At 39.6% G+C, this 22,668-nt stretch overlaps 1 protein-coding gene and 1 long non-coding RNA gene across 5 annotated transcripts in view; one reads left to right on the forward strand and one right to left on the reverse strand.

Annotated features, from left to right (window-relative positions):
• LOC108586260 lies at nt 1–16,911 on the reverse strand. Of its 2 annotated transcripts, none has more exons than XR_001903301.3 (3): nt 16,655–16,911; nt 5,165–5,360; nt 1–150 (listed from the first exon to the last, which is right to left on the reverse strand). It is a non-coding gene; the product is annotated as an uncharacterized LOC108586260 (long non-coding RNA). The 2 variants fall into 2 exon arrangements; XR_004183684.1 differs by having other exon boundaries at nt 16,335–16,911.
• TARS1 (threonyl-tRNA synthetase 1) overlaps nt 16,911–22,668 on the forward strand; it is a 27,296-nt gene continuing 21,538 nt past the window's right edge. The window contains exons 1-2 of one of the 3 annotated variants that reach the window (XM_003899548.3): nt 16,911–17,295; nt 21,483–21,563. In XM_003899548.3, coding sequence (XP_003899597.1) covers nt 17,239–17,295; nt 21,483–21,563 — 138 coding nt within the window. In that variant the 5' untranslated portion in view covers nt 16,911–17,238. Of the gene's footprint in view, nt 17,339–21,482; nt 21,564–22,668 lie in introns of all 3 variants that reach the window. The other 2 variants (XM_009208231.3, XM_009208229.2) reach the window with 2 other exon arrangements.

The raw sequence follows: 22,668 nt of genomic DNA on the forward strand, positions 1-22,668 counted from the left end.
CTCCGCTTCCCGAGTTCTAGCGATTCTCCTGCCTCAGTTTCCTGAGTAGCTGGGCCTACAGGCATGCACCACCACACCCGGCTAATACTCCTAGGTTGTTACAAGTCCCTTGTGGAAGCTTTTAGCTTTTAGGTGGGAAGGCAAATCTGTCTAAAAAAAAAAAAGAAGAAAAGAAAAATGTAAGAGACTGGAGGCTGACAGAGGTACACTTCATGCTCAAACTCAGCTCTGTCATTTACTAGCTATATGTCCTTGGGCAAGTAGATCAATTTCTCTGAACTTTGGCTTCCTCATTCATAAACTGATGACAATAATAGTATCCACCTTATTAGGTATATTCATGTATGTAAAGCAGTGAAGTGGAACCTGTCACATAATAAGAATGCAAACATTCCAACCAAAGTCACCAAACTTTGGTTTGTGAGCCACTGGTTCTTTCCATAAATAAAGTTTTACTGGAACACAGCCACGTCCATTCATTTACATATTGTCTAGGCAGCTTTCACTCTACATCGGCAGAACGGAGTAGTCGTGACAGAGACCATGCAGCCTGCAAAGCCAAAAATATTTCCTATCTGCCCCTTTCCAGAAAATGTTTGCCAGTCCCTGTATTAAACAATTTTTAAAAAATATTATTATGATAGCTTCCTTTTCTTATTTTATGTAGAGAGAAACTTTCACAAACTATTTTTCAGAGAAATATAGCAACTTAATAAGAATGACCCAACAAGGTGAAGACAGGGCTTCTCTTCTGCTCTTCCCACTGCGTATTCCCTACTACATTTACAGAGCCTCGAATGTGGGCATTTTTTCAGGAAGCACATTTAGCTTAGAGGTCTCATAACACATCTGCTATTTTTCCAACTGATTGGCATTCAATTCAGATGGAACTTACTAAAGTGAAACTTTCTCATTAAGGGTTTTGAAGGTGATTAGAAGTTGTGCATAGTTTGGTTCTTCCCAAGAACCCTACCCCAAAATATTCTTTTTTTTTTTTTTTTTTTTTGAGAAGGAGTCTCGCACTGTTGCCCAGGCTAGAGTGCAGTGGCGCGATCTCAGCTCACTGCAGGCTCCTCTTACAGGGTTCACACCATTCTCCTGTCCCAGCCTCCCGAGTAGCTGGGACTACAGGCACCTGCCACAACGCCCGGCTAATATATATGTAGTAATTTTAATAGAGACGGGGTTTCACCGTGTTAGCCAGGATGGTCTCGGTCTCCTGACCTCGTGATTCACCCGCCTTGGCCTCCCAAAGTGCTAGGATTACAGGCGTGAGCCACTGCACCCGGACATTTTTTTTTTTTTAATTCAACTTCTATTTTAGATTCGGGGGGTACAGGTGCAGATGTGTTACCTGGGTATATTGCATGATATTCTTGATTTTTAAAAAATTGGCTCAGATAACCCCAATGTGCTATCTTTCTCCGGGCTCCGTTTTCTTTGAAGTCCGTGAGAGTAGGAAACAACCCCAGTGGAGCCGAGTGAGTCCCTGACTGGAGCCTTGATCTCTGAATGTAAGTTTAACAAAAGCCTCAGGGTCACCCAAGTTATCATCAAGTGGGTAAGTAAAAAATGGAGGCGTGCAGACAAATTGGCAGTTTAAAAATTAAACTTATGTAGAAAGACAGTTCAACTGAGAAAGCATTTCACTTCTACAGCACCTTGGCTCACTTACTGATAATCTCTAAAGAGACATTTTTACAAAGTGAATTTGATCTGTAGCTATGCACTTTTTATGCACTTTTCTATGCACTTTTATCACCAGAACTCCCTTTCTATCAAAATAACAAGAATTTGAACTAAAACTTTAGAAAGGAAAAAAACAAATAATAATCAACTCAAGAGAGGAAAGGCGAGTGAAGCAGGATTTCTGTGGCTTTATTTCTTAAATTGATAAAAGACAGCATCAGAACAAATGGTGCCTCCAGGGCTCTTGGCGGCCCTCTCTGTCCTTCCATTGTGTAACCCTTAGGAAACGACTTAGTTAAAAATAAGAAACTTTAAAAAAATAGAATTTTCTCACCCAGATATTTAATTGGTTTATTTGCAGAGATAAAATGTCCTTCTCTGACCTAAAGATGAACTTCCAAATTATATGAAATTTCATACAGAATGAGAGAATTTATTAAATTCAAAAAATGATGTTTTCAGGATTGGAGTTGTTGAAAAATAGCAACAAGATTTGAGTAATGGGAGGAGGTTTTCACTGTTAATTATTTTATTGCTAACGTTGTATCCAACTTAAGATAAATTTATTTTCTTTCCTAGATGGCTCTGGGATTAAAGCAAGTCTTGAACTCGAGGTAGAGTTTTGTAGCCAAGTTACAAGAGCTTGACAAACAAAATTTATCGTGGGAATGCTGAGGCCACCTTAACACAACAATGTGACTAGCACCACTATAATGTCATCAAAATGTGTGGGAAATAATTTGTTTCAGTAATAGACAAGAGAATATAAAATTGCCACACTGAAATATAGCACATTTTCTAACTGTTTGCTGATTCCAACATAACAATTTTGCAAAACATGAGGTGATTTGAGGGCATGTAGAAATTCAGTTAGCACACACGTGAGAGATATGGGCACGTGATATCCAACTTGTCTTGCTCCCTCTCTGAAACCAACTGGAATATTCCTGCAACAAGCAACTTTTGTTTTTTAAGTATAAGTTCATCAAGGGGATTTAAAAAGAGGTAGAAAAATACTGAAGCCTGACCACAGAAAACAGGAAAAACAGCAGAAGGCCTCAATTTTCCAACCCAGGAATAGATACAAAATACAACTGAAAATAGCTCAAGAAAGATATTACACAGATCCTGGCTTTCCTTCATTTTAGAAGTGAGCAGGGAAAGCAGAACAAAGATGGGGAGAGCGAATGCAACAGCTGGTCCCTTGCGGTCGCAAAGCTCCATCCTATTTGGACAGCCGTGGTTTTACCTGCATTCATGACACATCGTATCTCAGTATTGATTCAGAGAGTGGTCCCATTTTCTCATCCCTGGAAGAATCTCTGTGATCACTTCTTAACTTTTGGAAAATAGATCAGTCCAGCTACCTCATCATCCACAGAGAAGTTAACCTCTGGCCTTCCCATATGTTCTTCTAGTTCTTTAATGTTGAGCTCTTCCAGTTTCCGTCGCTCATCTCCACAGGGAGAGCTTTTCTTGGGAGAATGTAGCCATTCACGTTTTCTAACTGTCATCATCTTGATAGCTTACAACTATATAGGACTTTCCATTTTCCACAACTCCTTCAAATATCCCACATCACCTCTGTGCAGTAGTAGTATTCTTCTCAGTTTACTGAGGCAGCAGAGCCAGTATTAACAGGCTCACTATTTATATCCATAATCCAACATTACCCTCACTCTGGAAAAAGGATTTATTGTAACTTCACAGTTATAAGAATTACATAAATGACTTCCCTATATAAGCAATATTTAACTGCTTTTGGACACCAAGGCTTCATTTTGACCATTTTGTAGAAAATCCTTCTCAAAAAGCTTATATGTCACAAAGGACTGTCGATATAATTTAACCGGTTCTTGAAGACACAAGGTTGTAATTAGAAACATCTGCTATTTTGTAATGATGTAGATTAGTTTTGTTTCTTGGAGTCTAGCAATCCTCCCCTCTCATCAGGCTATCTGCTGCAATTCTGCCTCTTACAGCCCTGTTTCTGTCTCAAATCCTCTTGCACAACTAAGTATTAGGAATCATAAATTAGAGAACCACGTTTATTAAGAACTGCATGTTAGATAAAGTTCAAGGGATTGCATAAAAATTAATGTTAATTAGTTTGGTTCAGAAACCTAAAAGTTATTTCACTTCTCAAAGAAAGCTGTTTTAAAAAAACTTATTTTCCATCCAGGGCCATCTTAAGAAAAGAAAACCTGAAATTCTCAAAGTCCGAAATTCAGATCAGCTAGGTGTGTGTGAACTTTAATTTCCACTTTTATTCACATCTACTCAATTTCTTACATCATCCTGTAAATTATCTTCAAACAGGGTTTCAAGGCAGTCTAGTAACCTATGAGTAATAACTACTTTTTATCTATTGTTATTGATATTATATTGAATCATAGAATTTTTGAACAATTGGTTCCCCAAATTACTTTGAGTGATAGCTCAAAAAGAAAAAGAAAAAATTATCATTACCAAAGTTGATAGCTGATGTAAAAACATCATTTCAAACATCATTCATTTTAAAAAGAGACGGCTCCATTGGAATAGAAATCAGGAGATCTGGTATTAATGCTAGCTAGCTGTGTGAATTTAGCTAAGTAATTTGATCTATCTAATCCAAATAGTTTTTTTTTTAATTAACAGCCATGATTGAACAAATACAGTTTTTAAAGTCCTGCTCAACTCCCAGATCTTGATATTTACAAAAAAAAAAAAAACTTGAATAGCAAAAATCTGTGACAAGCATGACATCTAGTGGCTTTTCAGTTTATATACATCCTGACGTATGAAGAATTCCAAGGAAGTCACCATTGATTACTATAATCTCATGCATGCAAATATTTAGAATTTTTAACTTAGAGGAATCTAGGGGATCATATACTTCAACCTTCTCATTTTCCACGAGTGAAAACTGAGAACCAAAGTGGTCATTTTTGTCCATGCTTAAGGTCACAGAGGTAGAGGTTGCCCAAAGCCTACTGACTCCCAATCCAGCATATTTGTCATTTACATTTGTACCCTCAAAAGCCAAACAAGGAAAGAAATAATACTTTAAAGAATTGTATTCCTTTGTGCAAAAGTATTTTCTGATATCAAATCTGTGATATCAAATCAGTGATAATTACACTGTTTTGTAATGTTTGTTTACTTATTTATTTAAGTTTCCCCTAAGTTTCATGAGGTGAGAAACCCCAGGCCTCAGTCATCTTTGTAGCTCCAGCACCCAGGCCTATATTGACCCTATCACTGATGTCCTTATCTATCTATCTATCTATCTATCTATCTATCTAATCTATCTCTATCATCTATCTAATCTATTATCTATCATCTATCATCTCTATAAAGCAAGAATTAATAGTACATTGTCAATATATCCTTTTTAAAATGTAGTGGGCGGTAATTTTATAAAATGAGCACATATTGTATATGATATGTGTGACCAAAAGGAAAACACATTTATTGGACTGGTTTTTCCCACCTTTCCTTTGAAAAACCACGTATTTCCCTTCTGCATTATTTTGGTGGGGCTGACCCAGTCTCTTGCAGTCCCAGTGAGTTCATGACCAAAGCTTGGTGAGTCTCCATTTGTCTTCCAGTGGGCACAGTGACTGACTCAGGGATTTTTCTGCTAAAGTCACTGGGAAAGATGGCTCCTCTTCCTCTGGGATCTTGAGCTGTAAAGATGTAAAGATAAAATAGAAAAATTAGTGGCCCTTTTTTTTCCTGGCACATGGAAATCGCTTTCGTAAAATTGAAGCTAGCACATGAAGGGAAGCAGAGATACAGACTGAATTCATCATTAAAGCCTCTGAATCTGGCCATGCCATTTTTTGTTTGTTTAAACTTGCTTGAGTGGGTTTCTGTCTCTTGAAATCAAGTGCTGATAATATTAAAATATATCACTGAAAGGCTGCGTGCGGTGGCTCATGCTTGTAATCCCAGCACTTTGGGAGGCCAAGGTAGCTGGATACTTGAGGTCAGGAGTTTGAGACCAACCTGACCAATATGGTGAAACCTCGACTCTACTTAGAAAAAAGAAAAAAAAAATAGCTGGACATGGTGGCACGTGCCTGTAATTCCAGCTACTTGGAAAGCTGAGGCAGGAGAACTGCTTACCTGGGAGGCGGAGGTTGTAGTGAGCTGAGATGATGCCACTGCACTCCAGCCTGGGTGACAGAGCAAGACTCTTGTCTCAAAAATAATAGTAATAATTAAAATATATGACTCAAAAAAGCAATTTTTTGAGGACAAGTCTTTCAGTTCCCAACTATTTCCATGCAAAACAAGGCAGTTTTATCAACTCAGCTTGAAAATAGGAAATCATATCCAAATATGAGATATCAATTATGTCTTCCTCTTTCTCTTAATGCTTATATTGCAGCATCTGATTCAGCTATTGAAAATGTATTGCTGTCTTGTTTCAATCTTTTTTTTATCTTTAATTTTAGGTTCAGGAGTACATGTGCAGATTTGTTATATAGGCAAACTGTGTGTTTTGGGGGTTTAGCACACAGGTAATGTTGTTACCTGAGTAATAAGCACAGTACCTTATGGGTACTTTTCTGATCCTCTCCCTCCTCTTACCCTCTACCTTCAAGTAGGCCACAGTGTCTGTTGTTCTTATCCTAGTGGATCCATGTGTTCTCATTGTTTGGGCCCCATTTATAAGTGAGAACATGCGTATTCAGTTTTCTGTTCCTGCATTAGTTTGCTTAGGATAATGGCCTCCAGCGCCATCCATATTGTCACAAAATATATGATCTCATTATTTTTTGTGACTGCATAGTATTCCATGGTGTACAGGTACCACATTTTCTTTATCTAGTCTACTATTGATGGGCATTTAGGTTGATTCTGTCTTTGCTATTGTGGATAGTGCTGCAATGAACATACCATGCATGTGTCTTTATGGTAGAATGATTTATATTCCTTTGGGTGTATACCCGATAATGGAATTCCTAGGTTGAATGGTATTTCTGTTTTTAGAGTGTTAAGAAATCACCACACTGCTTTCCACAATGGCTGAACTAATTTACATCCCCACCAGCAGTGTATAAGCGTTTCCTTTTATCCACAACCTTGCCAGAATCTGTTTTTTTTTAAAATTTTTTTAATATTAGCCATTCTTACTGGTATGAGATAGTGTCTTATGGTGGTTTTGATTTACATTCCTCTAATTATTAGTGATGTTGAGCATTTTTTCATATGCTTATCGATTGCATGTATCTCTTCTTTGGAAAAGTGTTCATGTCCTTTGCTCACTTTTTAATGAGGTTGTTGGGGTTTGGCTTGCAAATTTGTTTAAGTTCCTTATTGATTTTGGACATTAAACCTTTGTCAGATGCATAGTTTGCAAGTATTTTCTCCAATTCTGCAAGTTGCCTGTTTACTCTGTTGATAAGTTTATTTTGCTGTGCAGAATACCTTTAGTTTAATTAGATTCCATTTGTCAATTTTTTTTGTTTTTGTTGCAATTGTTTTTGGCATCTTTGTCATGAAATCTTCGACAAGTCCTATGTCCAGAATAGTATTTCCTAAGTTATCTTCCAAGGATTTTATACTTTTAAGTTTTACATTTAAGTATTTAATCTACCTTGAGTCAATTTTTATATGTGTTATAATATATCCCCTATATTGCTAAACTTTATGTTGGGATATTTTATTTCTTCAAGCATACTGTAAACTCTCTAAAGGCACAAATCACAGAACACCCTAAAACAAAGTAGGCATTAGTAGATATATTCTTCAGGAATATAAAGTCTAAGTTGTGTATACTATCCAGATTATGCATTACATTCTGAGAAAATAGTTTATTAAGAGTTATTTCCTAAGGGGGAAAAAAAAAACCTCCTAACTAAACACACTAAAAACACACTATCTGCAGTAAGAGAATCTTTGCTTTTGTTGCAATTTCTTTTGATGTTTTTGTCATGAAATCTTTGTCTGTGCCTATGTCCTGTATGGTATTGCCTAGATTTTCTTCTAGGGTTTTTATAGTTTTGGGTTTCACATTTAAGTCTTTAATCCATCTTGAGTTAATTTTTGTATAGGTGTAAGGAAGGGGTCCAGTTTCTGTTTTCTACATATGGCTAGCCAGTTTTTCCAGCACCATTTATTAAACAGAATTCTTTCCCCATTGCTTGTTTTTGTCAGGTTTGTTGAAGATCAGATGGTTGTAGATGTGTGGTCTTATTTCTGAACTCTCTGTTCTGTTGGTCTATGTGTCTGTTTTTATACCAGGGCCTTGCTGTTTTGGTTATTGTAGCATTTTAGTATAGTTTGAAGTTGGGCAGCATGATGTTTCCTGCCTTGTTCTTTTTGCTTAGGATTAAGGAACTTAAACAAATTTATTTTAAAAAAAACAAAAAACAAACAAACAAACAAAAACATTAAAAGGCCAGGCATGGGCTAGGCGCAGTGGCTCACGCTTGTAATCCCAGTACTTTGGGAGGCCAAGGCGGGTGGATCACGAGGTCAGGAGATCGAGACCATCCTGGCTAACATGGTAAAACCCTGTCTCTAATAAAAATAAAATAAAATAAAAATTAGCCAGGTGTGGTGGCGGGCGCCTGTAGTCCCAGCTACTCAGGAGGCTGAGGCAGGAGAATGGCATGAACCTGGGAAGCAAAGCTTGCAGTGAGTGGAGACTGTGCCACTGTACTCCAACCTGGGTGACAGAGTGAGACTCTGTCAAAAAAAAAAAAAACACACACACACACAAAAAACCCACAACCCATTAAAATTGGGCAAAGGACATAAACAGACACTTCTCATTTATGTGGCCAACAAACATGACATTTATGTGGCCAACAAACATTAAAAAAAAAAAATCCCAACATCCCTGACCATTAGAGAAGTATAAATCAAAGCCACAATGAGATATCATCTCACACCAGTCAGAATGGCAATTATTAAAAAGTCAAGAAATAACAGATGCTGATGAGGCTGTAGAGAAATAGGAATGCTTTTACACTGTTGGTGGGAATGTACATTAGTTCAACCATCGTGGAAGACAGTGTGACGATTCCTCAGAGACTTAGAACCAGAAATACCATTTGACCCAGCAATCCCATTACTGGGTATATACCAAAAGGAGTATAAAAAAATTCCATTATAAAGATACATTCATGCATATGTTCACTGCAGCACTATTCACAATAGCGAAGACATTGAATCAACCCAAATGCTCAATGATAGACTGGATAAAGAAAATGTGGCACATATACACCATGGAGTACTATGCAGTCATAAAAAGGAATGAGATCATGTCCTCTGCAAGGACGTGGATAAAGCTGGAAGTCATTATCCTCAGCAAACTAATGCAAGGACAGAAAACCAAACACCACATGTTCTCACTTATAAGTGTGAGTCGAACAATGAGAACACATGGACACAGGGAGGGGAACAACACCCACTGGGGTCTGTCGGGGGTGGCGGGGAGGGAGAGCATCAAGATAAATAGCTAATGCATGTGGGGCTTAATACCTCAGTGATGGGTTGATAGGTCCAGGAAACCACCATGGCACATGTTTACCTATGTAACAAACCTGCACTCCTGCACATGTATCCCAGAACTTAAAATTAAATTAAATTAAATTAAAAAGATAGAGAATCATGTAATTTGCAGAATTATCCCAAGTGGTTGGTGTCATGTGGCAGTAGTTACTAATTTTCCACCAAAATATTTTATTCCCCTCAGTAACAGAAATTAAGTGAGGTACATGACTCTCTAGCTAGAGGCCAGATTCCTCAGCCTCCCTAGAAGCTATGCAACTCAGTTTGGACCAGTGAGATATGAGTAGAAGTAACTATGTGTCACTTCTGTGTCTGGGCCTTAAAACACTTGGAATAAGCAATTCCACTCTTTTTTTGCAAATTGAAATGCAGAAGTGCCAGCAACCCAAGTACAACCATGCAGATGAGAACTCTCTAGAGAAAGGGTTAACAAATTATCACCCATAGACCAGTCACTTGGTTTTGTAAATAAAGTTTTATTGGAACACAGCTATGTCCATTTGTTTAGAAAGTATATATAGCTGCCTTTGCACCACAATGACAGAGAACTTAAGTAATTGCAACAAAGATCATGTTGGGCTGCAAGCCTTAAATGTTTCCTATCTGGTGTTTTCAGAAAAAGTTTGCCAACTACCGCACTAGAGCAAAAAGATAGAAGGAACTTGGGTCCCTACATGATTGTAACAGAAAAGTAAGTAAACATCTAGCTTACTGTCATTGTATTTTGGAGCCTCTCTTCTACCTCCGTTTAGCACATACTGTAACTATTATATCTTATTAACTGGATTTCTGTTTATATCTAATTGATAGAAATAGGGGCTTATGATGGCTAGGGGAAAGCATGAATGTGGCACCATGGTCTTGTTGGCTCCTAAGTAGGTTGTACCAGCAGAGGACTCCAATTTTATTAAGCTTCCAAGATGCCTCTCATTGAAAAATGCAGCTGGCTATATATATCCTTGAACTAGCATAGTGTCTCAGATTGAAATACTGGTATCAACATTTCCAAACTCAGTTCTTGAGAGATAATTTAAAATAGTCAATGGGAAGATATTATAATTAATTTACATGTCAACTTGACTGGACCATGGGTGCCCAGACATTTGGTTAAGCATTATTCTGCTTGTATCTGTGAGGTTTTCTGGATGAGATGAACATTTGAATGGGTGGAATGAGTAAAGAAGAGTGCCTTCCTCAATGCAGGTGGGCTTCATCCAACAATTAAAGACTTGGGTAGAACAAAAAGGCTGAGTAATAGGGAACTCCTCCTGCCTGATTGCTTGAGTTGGAACAGTGTGCCTTCAAACTTGACTGAAAAATGGGCTCTTCCTGAATCTTCAGCCTGCTGGCTTTTGGACTGGAACTTACACCACGGGCTCTCCTGGATCTCCAGCTTTCCAACTGTGGAACTTGGGCCTTCTTAGCCTCTGTAATCATGTGAACCAATTCCTTCTAAGAAATCTCTCTGTCTCTTTATCTGTCTCTGTGTCTGTCTCTCTCCTCCCCTCTTTCTCTCTCTTCAGATAGGTAGGTAGGTAGGTTGGTAGATAGATAGATGGTAGATAGATAGATAGATAGATAGATAGATAGATAGATAGATAGTAGATAGATGATTTTGTTTCTTTGAAGAACTTCAGCTAATATTCAGAATATTTTTTAGGTATACATAAATTACTCATATATTGCTATATGAAACAGGACTTGAAAAAATGTTTTTATTCATAATCACATGTCACCATAATTGAATTATTGGGTGGGAAGTACTCAGAAAAAACATGGATATGTACAGATTTGTTTGGAGGAAAAACTATCAGACTGTACAACTCAGAGAACTAGGCGATTCTTTACCAGCAAGCACTCAAGTTCTGTATTTTTAGAAAGACTTTCCAGTTACTGCCTTTATATGCATTTTTATTTTTGATTTGATGATGCCCAAAAGGTTGTACAGATGGGTTTTCATTTTTTAGACCAGTATTCCTAACTGTAATTTTGCCCCATGGGACATTTGGCAATGTCTGAAAGCATTTTTGGTCATGACAACTGGGAGAAGAGTGCTATTGATATTCAGTGGGTAGAGGCCAGGGATCCTGCTAAGCACTTATAGTACACAGAACAGTGGCTTCTCTCAACAAATAATTATTTAGCCCCAAAATTTCAATAGTGCTGAGGTTGTGAAAAATCCTGGTTCAGACAACACTTTTGATATCTGAGTAAGGCCACATATCAAAGTCTAGCAGCCATTTATTTAGTGAAGATGAACTCACAGCCCTTCCTGGAAACTGTTTTTTATAGAGGGAGGTAGGATGAAGAAAAGTGTGAGGTCCTAAAGTACCTTCAGGGAATGGCACAGATACTCTGCAAAGAAATGAGAAGGGAGGAACGCCAGAGGCAAATGCACAATTCTACACATTTAACAACTTACTTTGGAGGTAAGTATACCCTTTGGAGATGAGGTTCAGAACCTCCTAAAAGCTATCCAGAATGTATTCCTCATATGCTAGGCCTCTCAAAGCTATTTTAAATCTGTCTTAGTCCATTTTGTATTGCTATAACAGAATACCATAGCTAGGAGATTTACAAAGAGAATTAACTTCTTTCTTAAATTCTGGAGGCTGGGAAGTCCAAGGTCAAGGGGCCTATACCCAGTGAAAGCTGTCTTGCTGCATCATCCTATGGTGGAAAGTAGAAGGGAAAGAGAGCTCAAGAGAGAAAAAGAGCAAGAGGCGGCCAAACTCACTTTTATAGCATGCCCACTCTCATAATAACTAACCCACTCCCAAGAGAATGACATTACTCCATTCATGATGGCAGAGCTGTCATGACATAATCACCTCTTACTAGACTCCACGTCCCAACAGTTGCATTGGGGATTCAGTTTTTAACATATGAACTTTAGGGGACACAGTTAAATCATAGCAAAAGCTCTCAGCAAGGAAGAGATATGACAAAAATGAAAACAAATTGAGGGATATTATTCAGAATGATTCCAAATAAAGCTAGAGTAAACCAGAGAAAGTAACTGGCTAGAGCATTCATTCCCCCAAACATAATTAACTTTTATAGCCCTTTAGAATTTGCAAAGTACTTTGTATACATGTACTTTCATTTTATCCTCCCAACAAGTTCTAGAATCAGGTTTATTACTTCTATCACCATTTTATAGCTGAGGAACATGATTATATCACACCGGGTTCCAACAAAGAACAGAGGGCACACTTGAGTTAGAGTAATTTAAAGAGGCTTTATTTAAAAGAGATGAGAAGTATAGGGAGTCAGGATCCTACAAATAGTAATTGTGGGAAATCTGTAACCACATCTAGGCCAGGCAGGGTGAGGGTAGCCTGCATTTGCTGGAACCCAGAAGGGAAGTGTTGTGTAGTGATTGCTATGAGATCAGCAGTGACCTTTGGTTGTGAAACATCAACAGCCCAAGGCAACCTCCTCCCAGGGAAGGACCAGGGGTATACATGTCCTGATTTTGTTTTCTTCCCTCCCAACTCCTGCTGGAAGCAACGGGAGGCCAATGGCCCAGAAGTACATTGGTACAGGCCACACCTTTTCCCCTTCAACATCCTCTATAGCTTTTCATCCACATGAAAAGTGTGCGCCTCCAACACAAGGGACACATGAAGTCCCTTTAGAATGTGTATCATCATGGAGTGATCTTGATTCAATCATATTCCCTCATGAGAACTAAAAAGTTAGCCACTTCTAGTACTCTTTATATATGATATATATAGAAGGAAAATTTGGGGGAGTGGAAAAAGTGACAAAAAACATAACTTCTACAGGCCATACTTCTTTCTGGTCATGAGGGCTAATTTAGCAATCATAGCACTAGCACCAGCTCCATGGATGTACAACCTGGGCAGTCACACAGGGCTCAATACTTAGAAGCGCTCTGCACTTGGTTGCTGCTCCACTGTGCCTAGTAAATAGACTGAAATTAACAAGGAGCCCTACATTTTTATTTTGCATTAGGTTCTTCAAATTATGTAGCTAACATTGCATAACTCTGTTCTCCCAGCACCTATTCAAGTTACCCTTAACCTTTGTCAGGACCTCGCTAGACTGGGTTCTTTACCTAAAAGGATAGCCCAAACCTTCCTTCCTTCCTTGTCTTTGTTGGGTTCCCAGAGTTTCCAACAGCAGAACATTAGACAAGGAAGTACTAAAAAATGTCTCAGTGAATCTCAATCATGGCAGAGTTATTGACAACCACTTTCCTAAAAAGTATGTACAAGGCCAGTGTGGTGGTTTACACCTGTAATCCCAGCATGAGAGGCCAAGGTGACAGGATCATTTGAGGCCAGGAGTTTGAGATCAGCTGGTCTCTACAAAAAAATCTCCTTCTTGACAAAGTTGTCCTTTAGGTAGAAGAAACCCATTTGTCCCCTTGTAATGAGGATCAATCACTTTGGCCAGAAAAACAACCCCCAATTCTGCCTGTGAGTGCAGCAGTATGTGAAGCCCCACATAGGGTGTACTCTTAGGCCAACTGATCAGAACCATGACTGTGCTCCCTGATAGAAGCATTCTTCCCTCAGGGACTAGTTTCTTCAAAACCATCCAGCCCAAGGTTGTAGGAACCAGAAGCAAAAATTATTCAAATGAGTAATTAAGGATTGATAATGAAGAAGACTGTTTTGCCCCTGAACCGATAGAGAGATGGTTATGTACAAACTTCTACTGTTTGTAACACTATTTGTAGCATATCACAGAATTTTGATTCACCTCTCACGGCAGAGCTATTGACAACCACTTTCCTAAAAAGTATGTAGGAGGCCAGTGTGGTGGTTCACACCTGTAATCCCAGCACGAGAGGCCAAGGTGAGAGGATCATTTGAGGCCAGGAGTTTGAGACCAGCTGGGCAACAAAGCAAGACCCTGTCTCTACAAATAAAAATAAAAATAATAAATTAATGTAAAAAAATTTTAAAGTATGTAGGGTAGTGGGTGATACAGTTTGGCTGTGTCCCCACCAAAAATCTCATCTTGAATTGTAATCACCATAATCCCCATGTGTCAAGGGTGGGACTAGGTGGAGGTAATTGGATCATGGGGCAGTTTCCCCATGTTGTTCTCGTGATAATGAGTGAGTCTCATGAGATCTAATGGTTTTATAAGTGTCTGGCATTTTCCCTGCTGGTACTCATTCTCTCTCCTGCTGCTCTGTGAAGAGGTACCTTCTGCCATGATTGTAAATTTCCTGATGCTTCCCCAGCCATGCAGAACTGTGAGTCAATTCAACATCTTTCCTTTATAAATTACCCAGTCTCAGGTATTTCTTCATAGCAGAGAATGGGCTAATACAGTGGGCATAAATTATAACACTGAGAATAAATCAGAAGTTTCTTTTTTGTTGGCAAATACACAAAAGTTGCATAACCGTGTTTTGTGCTTTAGGTCTGAGATGTGCTGGAGGCTCCCGCGATCTTTGCTTAGCTCTAAATACACACATAGTAAAAAAAATCTTCCTAACACCAGAGGGCACTGTGCTACAGGGATACCTCTGCGAGATTCCCACACTAGCAACTCCGTTACAGCTTCCCCTATGTTCCTGCACCAGTCAACCTGTTAGAAATGCCTTCTGCTTTTTCTTTTTGCCATCCTTAAATGAGGACTGTTTCTCCCTTGTAATCCCCTCAACAGAATTCCTCTTCTCCCTACCATATCCTGTGTCTCTGGGATTGTATACACAAGTTTCTGAAGCCCTCTGAGGGGTGGGTAATCATGCTGTGATTCTTCCTGTGTATACATGTTAAGTAAATTTGTATGTTTTTTCTATTAATTTACCTCATGTCAGTGATTTTCAGCCAAACTTCAGAGGGCTAAGGGGACCTCTCCTCTTGGCACTTACAATAGTATGTGCTGGCAGTTTCATGTAGTTCTTGGTAGAACTTACTGGTTCAACTTGTTCTTTCACTATGTGTGTATTTAGAGCTAAGCAAGTTTACTATATCTATCTATCTATCTATCTATATCTATCTATCTATCTATATTTTTTTACTGCTCTGTAGCTGATACTTTGATTTCAGTAACAGTCGTTTTCTTTTCTTTTTTCTTTGAGATGAGGTCTTACTCCATTACCCAGGCTGGAGTGCAGTGGCAAAATCATAGCTCACTACAGACTCAAACTCCTGGACTCAAGCAGTCCTTCTGCCTCAGCCTCCCAAGTAGGTAGGACTGCAGGCGCACACCACCAAACCCAGTTAATTTTTTATTTTTTATTTTATCTATTTATTTGAGACAGTCTTGCTGTGTTGCCCAGGCTGGAGTACAGTGATGTGATCATAGCTCACTGCAGCCTTGATCTCCCAGGTTCAAGTGATCCCCTCGCCTCAGCCTCCTGAATAGCTGGGACTACAGGTGCACATCACCATGCTTGGCTAATATATATATATTTTTAATTTTTAGTAGACACGAGGTCTCACTATGTTACCCAGACTCGTCTTGAACTCTTGAGCTTAAGCTCTCCTCCTACCTTGCAAGTTTACAGTTTTTAAAAAATGTATTTTATCTCCTTGATTGAAAACTTCATGAAAGCACACTTTGTGTATTTTTGCCAGCACCTGGAAGATGTAAACCTATCACACAGCAGATGTTCAATAAATGTCGAGTGTTGAGACAAAACTTGCTTAATTTTTCAATCAAGGTTTGGAAAATTACCTCTTAATTTGTATTATAAAAGAAGTCAAAACCCATTTACTAACTAGACCTAGAAGAAAGTTTATGATGAGACTAGATTATTAGTAGTGCTGGATGTTCCAGGAGTTATATTCAATTTTAATAGGCTCAGATAGACCAAACTAACTCCCCACATTTAAATTAGAATGAGAATCAACGGGATCTACTCTTACCTTCTAACGTAAAACAATTTAATTATGCTCATTAGACACGTTTGCCTGAATTATATCTTAATTTTAACTAAGTATAATGAAAACCAGAGAGCTCAAGATTACTGAGTTTGCTAGATGCAGAAAATTATAGGTTAACAATTATATGTAACTGCTATGTAACATTGTTTCTAGCAGCTTCTCTTAACCCCTTGTTCCCTGAAGGCAGAGAGTTGTAGAGAACAGAACTGATGTTTAAAAAGAAAAATCCACAAAACGTGGTGATGGAGTACGTACGTGAAGTTGTGCCCATTGCGCTTCTGATTTCAAATAAGTAATTGTTTTAAATTGCCTACTAACATAAATTTTAAAAGCCCAGTCGATTCCAAACACTGACACCTAGGAGTGAAAATCCATGGTTATTTCCTTGGGTGAGCTTTATTGCATTTTTGCGGGCGCTATAGAAATGCTCCCCCAGGCAGTACAGATCAGCAGCGGCTAGCAGTGAAGAATGTTCAAGAAACGGTTTGTCCCCGATTACTACGACTCGGGGCTTGGGGAGCCTGGACTGCCATGAGCAAGGCTCGATTCACCACTACAGACAGGGAGCCAGAGACCTGAGTAGTGCGGAGAAGTCGGCAGTCGCGCCAGGTCAGGAAGCGCCTAAGCCGCAGGAAACCCTGGACTCCATCCCTGGATTTGTTCCAGTGTCGAAGATGGTATCCACGTCGCCGAAAACTTCCCGGAACTTTATGCCAAGACCGACTTATTATCTACGGTGTCCGGGAAGATCCATGATTGTGCGACATAAAGGCAGAAGGGAGGAAGGCGCAAGCGCATTGGGGACTTGACTCTGAAAAGCGTCGAAACCAAGGTCTGCGGAGAGTAGGCTTGTAGCTCCTGCAGTTGCTCCTCCTCACCCGCCACAACCTGATTTCCTAGAAGGGCTCTGTCATCAAAAAAGATTTTCCATTGGCTTAGAGGAGGGAGGGCCCGTCTTCCCCCGTTATCCATTGGCTGCCCCTTCCGCCGCAAGTTGGGGGCGGGGTTAGGGCGCCTTTCGATTGCATCAGCTGGTCCAGTGGAGGCCAAGTGGCGCAAGCGCAGTATTCCCGGGCACTAGCCCACCTGCGACCCGCCTCTTTGCTCTTCTCCTCTAGGCCGTCGCTTTCGGGTTCTCTGATCGCTTCCTCGTTCGCCAATGTTTGAGGAGAAAGCCAGCAGTCCTTCAGGGAAGATGGGAGGCGAGGAGAAGCCGGTGAGCAGACCTGGTGGAACCCAGAGACCAGCCTCGGACTCTCGTGGGTGCAGACGCTACCCTCGCGGCGGGGGCAGGGGTCAGGAAGCAGGAAGCGGCTGGTACCGCGTGGGTCGGAGGAGTGGGGGACGGTGGGACTCATGGAAAGTCGGAACCCCCTTTGGGAACCGTCCATTCATAAATTAGGGTGGGGCCTTGCAGTTCATCTCTGGGTCCATTCTCTTTACAGATGAGGAAACAGACCTTGATTGAGCGACTTGTTCAGAGCCTCACATCTACAGTAGTTAGACGCGGAGACAGAATCAGAATCTTAGGCTTGGGGCTTCCAAACTCGGGTTTGTGGCTTACTGTAAGCGGGAAACATATTGCAGAGCCTTATTTAATCAATCTCCTAAGATCCTGCGGGGGTAAAGAGCTCCATTTTGAGGAAAGGAAAACCGAGTCCCTGAGATCTGACCCAACTTGTCCAAGTTTGGGTGGTTAAGTCTACATTTTGCCCGGCACTGAGCTGGGCGGTGGAGGTGGGAAGATGAGTAGGGCCCAGTTCCCCGACTTTGAGGGCCTCACAGGCTGATGTGTAAGAGACAGGAAAACAGCCCTAGTGCTTTGTGATCAGCTGTGTGGTATTACAGAAGAGGAAGCTTAGGAGGGCTCTTTCGAATTGAGTTTGGAAGAGTGATTTCACCAGGAAAACAGGCAGAACGGGGCTTCCCACATAAAGGTAGGGAAGGCAGTGAAAAGGGGCACGCAGGTGAATTGTCTTTCGGGTTGTTTGCAAGAGATATGCCAGAAGGGTTAAAGGAACAGCAGTCAGAAAGATCTTAGGCAACAAGGATGTTTGATACTTGTATTCTATACATGAAGGATCTTAAGCAGGAAGATTGAATTTGTAAAAGTCACGCTGGCATTGGGGTAGAAGATGAGGCCACATGCAGAAAACTGTTGTAATAGTCCAAGTGAGAAGTGGTGGCATCTTGAGCTAAGGGAGCCTCTATCCCAAGTCTGTGACAGGACAAGTCACTTAAAAGCCAAAACTTTTTCTTGGTTGTCTACTCGGAATTGAATGGAGCACATTCTAAACCAAGTAAATTTAATTCTAGATGATAAATGGTGACAATACATAGTTTTTTTTTCCACATAAAATGGTATTTTTACTGTTTTGTAACTTTTTTTTTTTGCTTAATAGGATGTGGTCAACAACTTTCCATGTCCATAAATATTCTCCTGTACTATTCTTAATTGGACTTAATATGTATGGTTAACAAATATGTACTTTTTCCTTCCTGTAATAGTTATACAACAGTTAATATTTATTTTGAGTACTAAGTACGGGTTTGGCACTGTATTAATGTATTCCATGAATTAACTCATTCAGTCTTTTGTGTTTTTTTATTTATTTATTTATTTTTGTTGAGACGGAGTCTTGCTCTGTCACCCAGGCTGGAGTGCTGTGGCTGGATCTCAGCTCACTGCAAGCTCTGCCTCCCGGGTTTACGCCATTCTCCTGCCTCAGCCTCCCAAGTAGCTGGGACTACAGGCGCCCGCCACCTCGCCCGGCTAGTTTTTTGTATTTTTTTTTTAGTAGACAGGGTTTCACTGTGTTCGCCAGGATGGTCTCGATCTCCTGACTTTGTGATCCGCCCGTCTCGGCCTCCCTAAGTGCTGGGATTACAGGCTTGAGCCACCGCGCTCGGCCCAGTCTTTTGTTTTTTGTTTTGTTTTGTTTTGTTTTTTCCCTGTCGCCCAGGCTGGAGTGCAGTCGTGCGATGTCGGCTCACTGCAAGCTCTGCCTCCCGGGTTCACGCGATTCTACTGCCTCAGCCTCCCGAGTAGCTGGGACTACAGAAGCCGGCCACCACGCCCTGCTAACTTTTTTTTTTTTTTTTTTTTGTATTTTTAGTAGAGACGGGGTTTCACCGTGTTAGCCAGGATGGTCTCGATCTCCTGACCTCGTGATCCGCCCGCTTCGACTTCCCAAAGTGCTGGGATTACAGGCCTAAGCCACCGCTCCCAGCCTCATTCAATCTTCTTAATAACGCTATGAACTGGGTTCTGTTATTATCTCCATTATACAGATGAGAAAGCAGGCATAGGAACAGTAACTTGCTCAAACCAAGTATCCCTTTTTTTCCCCTTTCTCAAACCCAGTATCCTATAGCAAATACTAATAACGCCTGTGCTGTTCTGAGTGAGTCAGGGACAGATCATTCCTGAGAAAGGTAATTCTGTAGCATCTGTTAACAATCCAGTTCTGCTTCCCAATTTTTGGGTTGAAATTTTAGATTTCTTGTATGTAGATGTACATAACATATATACTCAGGGAAATAGAGAACAGTTGCCCACTCTCTTCCCAGTGTTGTAGAAAAGAGGTAATAGGCCTCAGGGTTCCAGAGAGACCTGTCGTAATGTCCCACCTCTACTACTTAATGATACAAGTGGGCAAGTTGCTTCTTTGAGCCAATGTTCTTGTTTATAAAACGGAGCCATATTTAGAACCAGAAAAACTTTGTGGTGATTGTCTCTCTCTCTCTCTGTCACTACCCCTGTTCGTTTGGCAAATGATCAAAACCCAAATAATCTTATCAGAAATATAAAACTTATTTTATTATCTTTCAACTTTAAACCTGCACACACCTGCAGTTTTCTTTTTACCCAGTATACTTGATTAGTTACCTCACTTCTACTGTATGACAAAGGATCTGTTGAATCTAAATGAACCTTTAAAGTTTATTAAATCCAGACTCGTGGAGTAGGGGGGAATTTTAGCTCAGCATGAAATTAGGAGTCATATTTTAAAACTAGTTTTTTTAAAAATTATACAAGTAACATGTTTTATAGGATTTAAAAGACAATGACCAAAATGTCCATCAACTGATAAATGGATAAGTAAGCAATGGAATATTATTTGATAATAAAAAGGTACAATGACAAGTATTGATACATGTTACAACCTGATGATCTTGAAATTATTATGCTAACTAAAAGAAGCCTGTCACAAAAGACCACGTAATGTGTGATTCTATTTATATGAAATTCCTAGAATAGGCAAATCCATAGAAACAGAAACTAGATTAATGGTTGCCAGGGTCTGGAGTTGAAGGCAAAAGGGAGTGAACTGCTAATGGGTACAAGGTTTCTTTTTGAGGGTGATGAAAATACTCTAAAATTGATGGTAGCGATAGTTGCACAACAGTGAATACCTAAAAACCATTGAATTGTATACTTTACATGGGTAACTTGTATGATATATGGATTGTATCTTAAAACTTTAAAAAACTAAAGGTCACAAACATGCAAACTAAATAAAATCCCCCCCTTTACATTCCTGGCACAGGATTTATTACTTTAAAACTTTGTATGACTTTACTTACTTCTAATTGAAGCCTGTATTCCTTACGGTAACTTTTAGTTCTTCTGTGAGCATTAGTCTGTCTTACCTTGTATTACTTTCTAAAACAATCCTTCATTAATCAGCCTGGTTTAGTCATTTTTTCTCTCTTTAAATTTTAACATTTCTGACAACAAGTTTATGTGTACACGTAGGACACATTGCCTCTATTCTCAAAATCCACCTGTTGAAATGCATTCCATCCTTTAAAGTTCTTACACTAGTCCTAACTTATTTGACGTCTAATCATAGCGCTACTACTGTGTTCTTTTGTTCTCCGGGAGTTTCTCACACATGTATGCCTTACTTTCCCTGGAGAGACTAGGTTTACACATGGTAGGGATTGGGCCTTATATTTGCTTCTTCCATGGCTTTTGGTAGCACTGGTGGAATTCATGGGCACACTTTGTATTCAGTTTGTTTGTTTGTTTGTTTGTTTGTTTTTTCTGGAAATATGCTTACTGAGTCAACTGCATGCTTCCCTGTGGCCATATGTTTGGTATGTGGTCCAAGTAAACCTGAAGCGAGAGTCACGGGAATAGTTAAAATAAAATAAATGAAATTTGAGGAGTTAAACATCGTTAGTAACTCCTTCTTACTTTTTGAAGACTCGTCTTTATTGTAGTTGTTAACCTGTCTTTGCCAGTGATGAAATTGTTCAGTCTTTCAATATCAGATTTCCATTTTTTAAAAATTCAATAACAAATACTAAAATAACATTCTCAACACTTTTGCTGGGGCATCGCAGGGTGGAGGTGTCACATTAGATTAAAATATAAAACGTATTTTGCTTATTTAGATTGATGCTGGTGAAGAGAAGCGAAAGGAAGGAGGCAAAAAGAAGAACAAAGAAGGATCTGGAGATGGAGGTCGAGCTGAGGTAAAAGTTATTGCAGAGGGCTCTGTTATCAAAGGTTGGCAAATCACAGGGAACTTTCTGAGACTTTCTGAATGTGTAAGGATTCTAATGGTTTACATGGTGTTATAAGATGGTACTGATTGGAAAAATCAGGAAGAAGAATTAGGAAAGGATAATCTGAGAGGGGAAAAAAGACTTTCAGTCTTTTGTTACTGTAAAAGGAAGCAACTGGCATATGATTGTATAAGGTGATCTGATTGTGGGGTTGAATATAAAAATCAGAGAACAAAAGTTGAAGAGGAGACTGGTAATTATTCAGTTGCCAGAGGTGATGCCAGCTCTCTGATTATTTCATTAAATGAGATGTTAAGGAATAGAGGCTTGGTGTTTGGGCTTACACTGAATACAACAAAAACCAAAGAAAGCCAGTTTTGTGACCGCCTTCTTGCCCTTTGTATCTGGACCTGCCCTAGGGTTGGCTTCTAAGCCAGGACAGATTCCCCTTAAGGCCTCTCAAGTCTGGAGAAAATGCTTTCCCTTCCCCAGGCTCACACTGAAAGGAACTGGCATATCAAAAGCCAACCTTAAATCAACCTGGTTCCTGAGTATTTTGCTTTTAGAGGCAGTTAAGCTTGTCTTTCTACTATATTTTTACTGCTGTGAACTGTGCTTCACTTTTTGCTTTAGTCATTAGAGCTGTTTTATTGGAGACTCTTTAGAAAGCTACCAGAAGGAAGAAGCACAAAGGAACAGCCTTTTTCGAAGTAGCACAATAAGCTGGCTTTTAAGAGCCACTTTTACAAACGCTGCAATTACTAAATGTATAGTGCCGTCATTTACTTTAGGGTAAGTTTATAGATGATCAAGTGTAGTGTTGCTTAGAACCCTACCTAACCATTTCTCTTACGGTTGATCAGTTGATCAGTCTTCCAACCATTATACCCCACTGTAATTGTGAAGAAAATTGTTGATTATGAATTTAAAAATTTGCAAGCAAATGGAAAAATGCGTATGTTCCCTAATTTATTTTTTATACTTTCAATACAAACATACATGCTATTCCATCACAGCTTGAGAATTGACCTGGAAATAAGACAAAGAGTATAATTAGAAGACTCTTCTGAAC

Source organism: Papio anubis, chromosome 5 (assembly GCF_008728515.1).
Source record: "Papio anubis isolate 15944 chromosome 5, Panubis1.0, whole genome shotgun sequence".
NCBI lineage: Eukaryota > Metazoa > Chordata > Mammalia > Primates > Cercopithecidae > Papio > Papio anubis.